We start from the raw sequence: 13,322 nt of genomic DNA, 5'->3' as shown, positions 1-13,322 counted from the left end.
ATAAGTGGGTGAATTTTGTCTCATTGCTCGCACACATGCTTTTTCAGTTCTGCCCACACATTTTCTATAGGATTGAGGTCAGGGCTTTGTGATGGCCACTCCAATACCTTGACTTTGTTGTACTTAAGCCATTTTGCACAACTTTGGAAGTATGCTTGGGGTCATTGTCCCTTTGGAAGAACCATTTGCGACCAAGCTTCAACTTCCTGAATGATGTTGCTTCAATATATCCACATAATATTCCTTCTTCATGATTCCATCTATTTTGTGACGTGCACCAGTCCCTCCTGTAGCAAAGCACCCACACAACATTATGCTGCCAACCCCGTGCTTCACGGTTGGGATGGTGTTCTTCGGCTTGCAAGCCTCCCCTTTTTCCTCCAAACATAATGATGGTCATTATGGCCAAACAGTTATATTTTTGTTTCATCAGACCAGAGGACATTTCTCCAAAAATAAGGATCTTTAACCCATGTGCAGTTGCAAACCGTAGTCTGGCTTTTTTTATGGCGGTTTTGGAGCGGTGGCTTCTTCCTTGCAGAGCGGCCTTTCAGGTTATGTTGATATACAGGTAGTTGATATACAATTTTCTTTCTGAGGTCTTGGCTGATTTCTTTTGATTTTCTCATGATGTCAAGCAAAGAGGCACTGAGTTTGAAGGTCGGCCTTGAAATACATCCACAGGTACTACTCCAATTGACTCAAATTATGTCAATTAGCCTATCCGAAGCTTCTAAAGCCATGACATCATTTTCTGGAATTTTCCAAGCTGTTTAAAGGCACAGTCAACTTAGTGTATGTGAACTTCTGACCCACTGGATTTGTGATACAGTGAAATAATCTGTCTGTAAACAATTGTTTTAAAAATGACTTGTGTCATGCACAAAGAATATGTCCTAACCGACTTGCCAAAACTATAGTTTGTTTAACAATAAATTTGTGGAGTGGTTGAAAAACAAAGTGTATGTAAACTTCCCGACTTCAATTGTACATCTACAGTATAGAGCCCTTGGCATGTTCCAAGAAAACATAGAGATACATTCATGTAAACAATTCCTTAATCCTCTAAGGTCACCGCAGCAGGATGGCATTGTACTGTATTGTGTTTTCTACCGATGATTAAACTTCTCCATGCCAAGACAGTCAGACAGACTCCACTGCATTCCATCCAAAGCAGGCTAACTATAATTGTTCTGGTGGCCCATAGGTGGAACCTGGAGGCCAGTTTGAATTACATCTCATTTCACCTCTATGTATTCACTATCATGCTTGTATTTGTAAAAGCACAAATTAGTGCTCACTGGAGGCCAACTCGAGCTGAATGACCATGCATTTCCTAAAGCCAATTCACGCAACATGCCTGACTGAAAACACAATGTGAACCTGGATACATACTGTAATATGTATATATCTATATGTACATAGCTCAAGTACTAATTCAGTATGTGTCTGATTCACTGGTATTTACAGTTCCCTCCAAAAAAAAGTATTCACACCCCTTGAATCTTTCCACAGTTTGTTGTGTTACAAAGTGAGATTAAAATCAATGTAATTGTTGTTCTACCCCCCCCCCCCCCCCCCCCCCTCATATTAGAAACACCTTTGGCAGCGATTACAGCTGTGAGTCTTTTGGGAGCGATTACAGCTGTGAGTCTTTTGGGGGGTAAGTCTTTTAGAGCTTTGCATACCTGGGTTGTACAATATTTTCCCAGCCATTTTCAAGTCTTGCCATAGATTTTCAAACAAATTTAAGTAAAAACTTTAACTAGGACACTCAGGAACATTCAATGTTGTTTTGGTAAGCAACTCCAGTGTAGATTTGGCCTTGTGTTTTATGTTATTGTCCTGCTAGAGTGAATTTGTCTCCCAGTATCTGACGGAAAGTAGACCACTAGGATTTTGCATGTGGTTAGCTGTATTCCGTTTCTTTTTTTGAAAAAAAACCTCCTTGCCGATAGCAAGCATACTCATATAATGATGAAGCCACCACCATGCTTGAAAATATGAAGAGTGGTACTCAGTGACGTGTTGTTGGATTTGTCCCACACATAACCCTTTGTATTCAGGACAAAAGTCAATTCCTTATCCAAAAATATTTCAGTATATACTTAAGAGCCTTTCTGCAACAGGATGCAGGTTTTGGAATATGTTTTGTTTTTTCTGTTCAGGCTTCCTTCTTTTCACTCTGTCATTTAGGTTAGTATTGTGGAGTAACTACAATGTTGTTGATCCATCTACAGTTTTCTCCTATCACAACAATTAAACTCTAACTATTTTAAACTCACCATTGGCCTCATGCTGAAATCCCTGAGTAGTTTCCTTCCTCTCCAGCAACTGAGTTAGGAAAGATGCCTGTATCTTTCTAGTGGCTGGGTGTATTGATACACCATCCAAAGCATAATTATTACCTTCACCATGCTCAAAGGGATATTCAGCATCTTCTACCAATCGGTGCGCTTCTTTGCAAGGCATTGAAAAACCTCCCTGGTCTTTGTGGTTGAATCTGTTCACTGGAATTGACTAGTCGATTGATGGACCTTAAAGTCAAGGGGTGTGAAAAGTTTCTGAAGGCACTGTATATCAGAACAAAAACATTCGATATTACATCCAGTATACACATTGCAGAGAACATACTCTCTATATACTCTCTTTCTCAAATTCAAAAATGGTAACAACAGGAAGGAAATGCCCATAATGCCAATTCTTGTTCTTTAAAAAAAAAATGTGGAAGTGAATAGTTAGCTGTGAATGTTCTACAAACAAGATGTTAACAGGTTTAGGATGTGAATTATGTTGTAGCTGGACCAGTGGGAGGGGAATCAGGTGGCAGCAAAGCTGCTCTTTGGTCAGGACCAGACTGTTAGAAACCAGATGGCCAGCTAGCTTTACTGTGCTCTACCTCATCTGCCTTATTAAGTCATCACCTCTCTTCTTCCTCTCTTTCTTTCTGTGCCCATAAGATCACTCCCTAGTTCTCGCTCTCTCTCTTTCTCTGTCTGCAGCAGGCAACAGCCCTCTCGAAGCATGGCCACACACTGGCAGCTGCGCTGAAAACTAATCATGGGCGAAGAAAGGGGATCCGCCAGCCCCTCTTCCTGTCAGCAGAGATGTCAAGGTGAACTTGGGGACTCCTTAAATAACCAGCCCCACAACCTCTTCACCCCCACCCCAGTTTACAAGGGCAACAGGGATCTTGTTGAACTACATTATCATCTGCAGGGAGAGTATTTATTTTAAAAAATAGGCTCTGGATTAACTGGCTTTACTGCACTGGGTTAATTTAGCTGCTGTATGTGTGTGTGCTCACTCCCTGTCTCTCCTCTCTCTCCTACTTTCTCTTGCTTGCTTTCTGTCTCCCTCTCTCCCTCTCACATACACACACACGCACAAACATCCCAGCTCTCTTTTGATCCGATGCTAGGTGATGCATCGATCTGTCAGCAAGCAGGCTATGGTTATGCTCTGAGTGCCCAGCGTGCCAGTTGGCCAATGAGCGCCACAATCCTCAAAGGGAAACCGGCACTGGAGCCACTCTGACAAGTGTTTGTACCATGGGCAATAAAAAAGTCATAATGTTTGCACATAGCGTAGTCTCCTCAAGCGGTCCGTCTCCTCGAACCAGGTCCAATTTAGATTGATGGACAAGTACGGATGAACTCTTTCACTGCTAATGTAGGGAATGGATTGTCTTCATAACACTGACACATTTTGATACACAAGATGTGCATTTAAAATCTGTATTTAAAACTGTACTTTCTTTCTGTGCATTCATTCAAATACACAATCTCTAAATATTGTAAAACAAAATAATATTATTCGAAGGGAAATAAAGAATTGCAATTATGCATTATGCTATTGTGCGTATGGAGAACAAGTGTTGTTGGACAGAGTTCTGCCTGTGTCATGCAGTGCTGTGTGCCTGTCCACATGCTCAGCCTCAGGCCAGATGGTGGCTGTGTGAGGGCCTGTGGGTGGCAGCGCCTGCCTGCCTGGCTGGCTCCTTCATTGCCCAGTATTCTGTGGGTAGCGTGGGCAGAGAGGGGGTAGAGTAGGGATCTGCTTTGCCAACCATGCAAGGCTGCCAGCTCTGTGGCAGGGGGTTCTGATTACACTCTCCTCTGTCTCTGGATATGGCTTCCCCTCGGACCCCTGCCAGGTAAACTGCCAAAGCCCACTTCCTCCCTATCGGGCAGAAGGTATTAAAGGCCTTTATCCCCTGCCCCCTACCTGCTATCCCCCATTCCCCGGGATTAATCCTCCCAGATGGATGAGATGTGAGCTCGCGCCCTGCTTTTTTCCAAAGTAATGTGGAGAGGATAGATCCACTCTGGCCTAACTGTCCCCAGGAAGTTGTCCAAACAGTGCCAGTGACATACTCTTCCAAAGATAGACCCCCCCCCCCATCCCCCTTTAGCCTCCCATTCACTCTTCCCCTCCCTCCTAGCTCAATGTTGGTCACTACTGTGATATCAAGCCACAAAGCAGCTAAATCCAGGGAGTTATCTTCTTTGGTGAAGCGGAAATGCAATTGACAAGAGGGCGGTGGGCTCGCTCTCTCTCTTTTCTCTTTTCCCTGACGTTAGATCCAAGAAAGTGCCACTTAGCTTGTCAGCCAATAATGTGTTAATTGAAGTCAACTCTGGAGTCGAACTCTGGCAACATGGGCCTGGATCAAACTCCCTGTCACATACATTTTCCTACACTTTGACAGATTATTAGTTACTTGTATTAATTTGGTGCAAAATATGAATAGGCCTTTATATGAATGTCATTCATTTGCTACAAATATGCACAAAGCCACAATTTCTCCATCCGTGCCTCCTCTGATGGCATAGATATCAATGTAAACACTGTTAATTATAGTTTCTTCCCGATGTCCCTCTCATTGTTACCAAGATCATCTCATAGTATAATCATGTTTATGAGGATCTCTCCTTGAATTACCTAGACATTTACCTACCTTTGAGAATGGTTTATTTTTATATAAAAAAAATCCGATTTCAGGGACTTTTGAAAGTCGGGACAATCCTTGTCCAGCAGGGAAACTTTATTTTTATAGTTGGCATTTTTTGTGGGGGGGTTGCATTCATTGAGTTTAAAGATTACATTTAGTGGAATTTTATAAGGGGAAAGTTTTGCTTTTGGAACTTTCATTTTTTTTCCTAAATTTTTATTAATTTCCATGTCGGCTCTATGCCCGGAAATGCTCTTGTCCGGAGCAAAGGATCCCAATTCCAAACTCTCTTTTTATTAACATAAATGGGCAATAATTAATATTAACTGAAAAGGATGGTATGTCGTTTCTTGCAATAGCCCTCTCTGACTTTGAAGAACACATCTCTCAAAACTGATTTACCTCTCGATAAAAACCACAAACATCCAAGCCATTAAACATGTCTGATTTCCAGCCAACCAAAACAACAGTCCTCGAGCCCAAGGCTTTGTGAAATACTATAATCCATGCTGCTAAGAATACAACTGTCGTTGTATTTGGCATTGGTCAACATGTGACCATTAACATGAGGTAATTGAATGGTGACACATAGAGGGTCTTACTCACCCCCTCGCCATGTTTAGCTATGGCAGCATGTGATGCTTATTACAAACTCAGGGATGTACAGTACACATCTCTGCATACCCAGACGGTTCACGGGCACAACTCAACCAACGACCATGTCTGACTTTTTATATCCGGCAACTTGGTATGAGACAACATTAGAGAGTCATCCGTGTTAGAACGACATTGAGGGAGTTGTGTTACAAATTGTTATAAAAATCTAGAATCATGACACAGTGTAAAGGAAAACTGAAATGTGTAAAGCTCGCTAGCTAACTACCCAGCTCCGTTTAACATGTCCTAGAGAGAGGTACATTTTCACAGCTTCTCATGAAACATGTCAAGCTCAGAATAATACCTAATGTCCTTCAAGTGAAATACACACACTGACCCTGGTTAAAAACATCCACTCAACACCACACTATGCAGTCTTACAATATTTCAACCGTAGTTCATTTCAGTCAAGCAAAGCTGACGAGGTCACAAAATCAATCAAATAGTACATCTGTTGATTTTTTTGAGGGACAATTGAAAAGCTCTTCAGGACTAAAGCTTTCCTCTAAAGGCATCACAGCAACCATGACTTAAACCAGCCTTTCAACAACATCTAAAGCCTCCTCTGTTTAATTGAACAATAGGTGCCTAGGTTCCTGTGTCTGTACAGGGACTCTTGAGGACCAGGGGAGGGCTTACTATACCTCGTCATCGCCGGGAACTGAAAATAAACAAATGAATCGGAGCCATGCGAACACTGTGTTCCACCTTGATTGAGGCCAGGTAGACACTGGGAGCACTGTATAGCCATATATACATACACATATCCGACAATGCACTACATCATTGTCCTGAGGGCAGCCTGCCATGCTGAACCGAACCGGGACCTCTGTCATTGTTAAGGGGCCATTTATAGAGAGATGCATGTTGGGGGGACAGTTGTTGAACAGAACAATTGATGAACAGTATGGATCCTGCCCTAAGGAAAACTTGAGATCCTCAGGCTAAGATGGCATTCTTCATGCTTCGGTGAGATGGCATTTGGAACTGTCGTATTCATACCCTGACAGCCAAAAACCAAATGCAAATTGTTTCATTAAGTATATTCAGGAATGGTTAGCCTGAAATATTTTGAAAACATCCCTAAAAACGCCCCCCCCCCCAAAAAAAATATGAAACAAGGCCTCAGATGTACATTTAAGAGCCTGTTTCTGAGGTGTGTGACCAGGAACGACCAAAACAGTCTCCAGATAGAAGGCTCTCATACCTGAAAAGAAAAGGTTCCTCTCAGAAGCTCTGATAGCGGGTCCACCTTAACTGGTTTTTACGGGACCTCCAAAGACACTTACCGGTCAGTTAAGACCCTGACATCCTTCAGACAACACAAATTAGCACTAATGTGTGTACGCTCTCACCTCCACTGGTTCTCACAGGCCTGTTCCTGCTTAGGCCCACTCGCACGCAGGCACACACACGCGCACAAACACAAACACACAGATACACTCTTCACTACCTAATTACTTAATGACTGACAACCTTTCAGACACAAGTTTTCATTGTCAGACACAATGCTTCATGCTTGCCCGACAGCCTAAGATAATGTATGTCCCAGAATATGTGGTACTAATCTAATATACTTGCTCCATAGGTACAAGCTCTCTGTGCTCTCTCTCATACTTTTTCTAATAGAACAAAGACAGACGCGATTTGTTGCCAGGTCATTGCTGTTCATTTCAGTCCACTCATACTTTAACGACATGGTTAGTTGTGTAGCGGATGTGGCTAGTTATCAGTGGGCTGTCGTGCCCTGTTGTCCCTGCCTAGGAATGCCTTGATGATGGTACCTCGTCACACCAGCTTGCACCATTACCCAATGTGATACAAAACGCCTGCGCTGCCGACCACCTCCAACTGAGCCCGAAATACACCAACACCTGTCGTCATTATGAAGCTAGCCTGAGGGCACAAGTGCAAAAGGAGGGCAATATTTGGCATGTACAGGATCAGGTGTACAGATAGTATATACCAGTGAAACCTGTTGGATCCTTGCATCTGTCGCCCCTCCTAAAACCCAGACAAGGAATCCTGCATTGTGCGGCAGTGCCACAGCTACTGCATCAATACAATCTTCCCTTAATGGCTTTGATCATGTTTGTTTTTTCCCCCTCCAACCTTGCCGTGACATCTTTAGTGTTTGTTTAGTTTGCTTTGTATCGTTAATGGCTGCCGGTTACACAATTTCAACAATAGAAGCCCATACAAACAAGTCATCAGTACCCAACATCAATCCCCAGTGAATCACGAAAGTGTCATTACATTCACAGGGTGTTACAAAGCAACTGAGAGCAACCTAATTTAAAGTCCTTCTCTCATTATCCGTTTATGGCATGGGTGTTGCACACTGTTCCCATTGACAACCAAAGTACAGTGAATGACCGCAATCAATTATATATATATACATATACATATTTATATATATACATTATTATATATATATATATATATATATATGTTTATCTCATATAGCACGTCTCTGTAATGAAATTATCTTGTTTATACCTTGTAAGCATTTGCATCTGTCATGTGTGAATGTTGCTGTTCATGTGTTTACTCTTGTTCTCTTTATCTTATCCAACTTGTCATCCTTCTGGAAAAAATAAAGTAATTCAATTCAATATCACATTTTTAAAGAAAATCGTTGAATGAAAAGTTGCTATAGCAACGCCATTATACAAAAAGCCTCACTGCAGTATTATGCTTTTAGAGAACTTTAAAGGTCCAATGCAGCCATTTTTATATCAATATCAAATCATTTCTGGACAAAAATAGCTTTTTATCAAAACACTATTTCTCAAGCAATAATTTTGCTAGGACTGTCTGGGAGTGGTCTGAGTGGAGAGGAGAAACTGAAAACTTGCTTTCATTGGCAGAGAGGTTTGGAACTCTCTTTGTTATTAGTCTATTAACCAATATTCAAGAGAAGCGGCAGGTACTGTAGTTGAGAGGTTGGACAGAGGCGAGCCAGCAACCGGAGATTTGACAATTCGGGAAGTGGCGGGAAGTGAGTTGGCAACCGGAGGGTTGCTGGTATCAAATCCTAGAGGCCATTGCCTGCCGTTGTTCCCTTGAGCAAGGCACTTAACCCCCCACAATAACATCTCCCAGTGTGGCAGCCCCCTGCACCTCTCCAAAACCTATGTATGTGTGTCTTTTGGAGGAGTTAAAAATAGAAGTCAAATTTCAGTTGGACTTCACCAATAAAGTGACCTTAACTGGTGATGTCACCAGGAAAGTCGAAATTTCGGCCCATGGAAACACGCTGATTAGAAGGTCTTTCGATTGTATTTTCAACCAGCAACTATCAAGATGTAACACTGCTTACTTTTTTTTCACACGTTTACAGTGTTAGCCTCATCAGCTGTTGCACAATATGATACAAAGGTAAAACAGAACTTTAAATGCACTGGGCCTTTAAAGATCCATATATGGTACCCTGGTTCCAGATCTGTTTGTGCGTTTGACTACTTCATTGTCATTGTCAAGCCAAAGACCGGCCCATTCAACATCGCCAGCTGTCATCATAGGCAGCTCTATGGTGAGAAACATCTCGGTCCCCAAGGCAAAAACCCTGTGCTACCCAGTAGCACGAGTACGGGACATCACAAGGCTGCTTTCGACTGTTCTACCACAGATGCCGGGAGCTGACACTGTCGTAGTCCATGTGGGGGTCAAACGACATCAGGAGAGCTAGCTCGGAAACATCTGAAAATTGATTTCATCTTGGCATTTCAAGGCTGCGTTGAAACAATGACTTATCAATGGCCCAAGACCAGCTCAGCTAATCCCTACCATTGTGAGAATGAGTCATCATAATGCTGCATTAAATGTACATTATCCTAGGGGCATTGGCAGACACAATGTAAGTAACTTAATTTATGTCCCCCTAATATCCTGAATACTTTTGTTAATCTTACAGCTATTGTACTCAGTAATCATTAGTCTATAAACCAGAGTTACACTGTTAGCACTGAGGCGGCGTGCCCGAGTAGGAAGATCACTTCGTGCAGCTCACCCTGCACTATCAGGTCATCTTCTGATAAGCTTCCCAGTAAACCATTAAAACCAATCAAGCAACCTCCACCTGCACCACGTGCTTCTCCACCTGCATTGCTTGCTGTTTGGGGTTTTAGGCTGGGTTTCTGTACAGCACTTTGAGATATCAGCTGATGTACGAAGGGCTATATAAATAAATTTGATTTGATTTGATTTGAACCAAGAAAAGTGCTAAAAATAGACCATATTAACATATGCAGCCTGAAAAAAAAAGGTCCATGAAGTCAATAGCTTGCTTGTAACAGATGACATTCATATTCTGACTATCTCTGAAACTCACTTAGATAATACACTGGTAGCAATAGATGGTTATAACCGAAAAGACAGAAATGCCAACGGGGGCGGTGTTGCGGTCTATATAAAGAACCACATTCCTGTTAAGATTAGAGACAATCTAATGTTAAATACTGTTGAAGTAGTATGGCTACAGGTTCATCTGCCTCACCTAAAGTCCATTCTTGTGGGAAGCTGCTATAGACCACCAAGTGCTAACAGTATCTGAAAAATATGTGTGAAATGCTTGATAATGTATGTGATATCAACAGAGAAGTATATTTCATGGGTCGATGTCAATATTCACGGGCTCTCAAAAAAAAAAAATCTAATTATAACCAGTGGCTGAAACCTGGTTCAGGTTGTCAGTCAACCTACCAGGGTATTTACAAACAGCACAGGAATGAAATCATCAACAAGTACTGATCACACCTTTACTAATGCTGCATAAATTTGATTTAAAGCAGTATCCAAATCCATAGGATGTAGTGATCACAATATAATAGCCATATCTAGGAAAACCAAAGTTCTAAATGCTCTTAGTGTATAAGAGGTCATACAAGAAGTTTTGTAGTGATTCATATGTTGTAAAGAATATTTGCTGGTCTGTGGTGCGTAATGAGGAGCAACCAGATGCTGCACTTGACAGATTTATGAAATTCCTTATTCCAGTTACTAATAAGCATGCACCCATTAAAAACTGTAAAATCCCCTTGGATTGATGAGGAATTGAAAAATTGCATGGTTGAGAGGGATGAGACAAAAGGTATGGCAAATAAGTCTGGCAGCCCAACTGATTGGCAAACGTAGTGCAAATTAAGGAATCATTTGCCTAAGCTAAATAAAAATAAATTATACTATGAAACAAAGATAAACACCTTTAAATTCAATTTTTGGGGAAAAAATACAACTCGGCTCCATCATTCATTGAATCAGATTGCTCATTTATCACAAAACCCACTGATATTGCCAACTTCTTTCATTACTTTTTCATTGGCAAGATAAACAAACTTAGAGATGACATGCCAGCAACAAACGCTGACACTACACATCCAAGTATACTGTATCTGACCAAATTATGAAAGACAAGAATTCCGTAAAGTCAGTGTGGAAGAGGTGAAAAAATGATTGTTATCTATCAACAATGACAAGCCACCGGGGTCTGACAATCTGAATGGAAAATTACTGAGGATAATAGCAGACGATACTGCCACATCTTCAATTTAAGCCTACTAGAAAGTGTGTGCCCTTAGGCCTGGAGGTAAGCTAAAGTCATTCCGCTACCCAAGAATAGTAAAGCCCCCTTTACTGGCACAAATACCCGACCAACCAACCTGTTATCAACCCTGAGTAAACTTCTGTAAAAAATTGTGTTTGACCAGATACAATGCTATTTCACAGTAAACAAATGAACAACAGACTTTCAGCATGCTTATGGGGAAGGACACTCAACAAGAACGGAACTTACACAAATGACTGATTATTGGCTGAGAGAAATTGATGATAAAATGATTGTGGGGGCTATCTTGTTAGACTTCAGTGAAGCTTTAGACATTATCGATCATATTCTTCTGCTGGAAAAACGTATGTGTTATGGCTTTACACCTTCTGCTATAATGTGGATAAAAAGTTACTTGTCTAACGGAACACACAGGGTGTTCTTTAATGGAAGCCTCTCAAACATAATCCAGGTAGAAGCCGGAATTCCCCAGGGTAGCTGTTTAGGCCCCTTTTTTCAATCTTTACTAACAACATGCCACTGGCTTTGAGTAAGGCCAGTGTGTCTTTGTATGCGGATGACTCAACACTATACAGGTCAGCTACTACAGCGACTGAAATGACTGCAACACTTAACAAAGAGCTGCAGTTAGTTTCGGAATGGGTAGCAAGGAATAAGTTAGTCCTAAATATTTCCAAAACTAAAAGCATTGTATTTGGGACAAATCATTCATTAAACCCTAAACCTCAACTACATCTCGTAATGAATAATGTGAAAATTGAGCATGCTGGATTGTAAAATGTCATGGTCAAAACCTATTGATACAACAGTAGCTAAGATGGGGAGAAGTCTGTCCATAATAAAGCACTGCTCTGCCTTCTTAACAACGCTATCAACAAGGCAGGTCCTACGGGCCCTGGTTTTGTCGCACCTGGACTACTGTTCAGTAGTGTGGTCAGGTGCCACAAAGAGGAACTTGGGAACATTGCAGTTGGCTCAGAACAGGGCAGCACGGCTGGCCCTTAAAAGTACACAGAGAGCTAACATTAATGACATGCATGTCAATCTGTCATGGCTCAAAGTGGAAGAGAGATTGACTTTCTCATTACTTGTTTTTGTAAGAGGTGTTGATAAGCTGAAGTTACCGAGCTGTCTGTTTAAAATACTAGCACACAGCTTGGACACCCATGCCTACCCCACAAGACATGCCACCAGAGGTCTCTTCACAGTCCCCAAGTCCAGAACAGACTATGGGAGGTGCAAAGTACTACATAGAGCCAAGACTACATGGAACTCTATTCCACACCAGGTAATTGATGCAAGCAGCAGAATCAGATTCCAAAAATAAGCAGGTAAAAATACACCTTATGGAACAGCAGGACTGTGAAGTAACACAAACATAGGCACAGACACATGCATACACACACATGATAACATACGCAATATACACACACGTACATATGGATTTTGCATTGTAGATATGTGGTAGTGGAGTATGGGCCGTAGGGCACACACTTAGTGTGTTGTGAATTCTGTAAGGAATGTAATTGTAAGGTTTGTAAAATTGTTTAACTGCCTTAATTTTGCCGGACCCCAGGAAGAGTAGCTGCTGCCTTGGCAGCAGCTAATGGGAATCCATAATAAATACAAATACATTTTCATAAGAAGTTGACAAGAAAGCAGAAAAAAATGTGCACCCTGGCTACTTTTATGGTAGTCTCAGGTAGCTAATGCCTTGAGGAGAGGATCTCACTATCAGTACTCAACTGTCTACTCTACACTCCTCCCACGCTTACGTACTCAGGGTAGTGACCCATTTAAACAGGGCAAACTGAGCTCACCCAGAGGGGTGAAACCAAAGCAGGATTTGAGGAGCACAGATTAGTCGCGGTGGATAAAACCCTTGATTAAACCTGAGCACAGCTGCAGGGGTGTGCTAGAATCAGTCAAAAGTGATGGTGTGGGGTAAGAGGTGAGAAGTGGGTGGGACAGAGGCTTACCTGGTGGACAGACACAGCTATGGGGCGCTTCTCTGGTCTCTCGTGTTTTGGGAAGTCGAGCCGCCAATTTCTGCACGTGGGTAAAAAACGAAGATAATATTAGTCTGTGGATGGTGAGGAATTCAGAGTATAGTTTGTTTTTCAACCTGAACCAAGACAGAATTTC

The 13,322-nt window shown here is 41.8% G+C and overlaps 1 protein-coding gene across 11 annotated transcripts in view; it reads right to left on the bottom strand.

The window, feature by feature from the left end:
* LOC109899683 (collagen alpha-1(XIII) chain-like) overlaps positions 1-13,322 on the bottom strand; it is a 109,192-nt gene that overhangs the window by 89,255 nt on the left and 6,615 nt on the right. For all 11 annotated transcript variants that reach the window (XM_031835797.1, XM_031835788.1, XM_031835794.1 and 8 more), the window contains exon 2: positions 13,157-13,226. In XM_031835797.1, the coding sequence (XP_031691657.1) occupies positions 13,157-13,226 (70 nt within the window). The remainder of the gene's footprint in view (positions 1-13,156; positions 13,227-13,322) is intronic.

This window comes from Oncorhynchus kisutch, linkage group LG11, assembly GCF_002021735.2.
Source record: "Oncorhynchus kisutch isolate 150728-3 linkage group LG11, Okis_V2, whole genome shotgun sequence".
NCBI classification, from domain to species: domain Eukaryota; kingdom Metazoa; phylum Chordata; class Actinopteri; order Salmoniformes; family Salmonidae; genus Oncorhynchus; species Oncorhynchus kisutch.
This window is presented reverse-complemented; position numbering and strand designations above follow the sequence as displayed.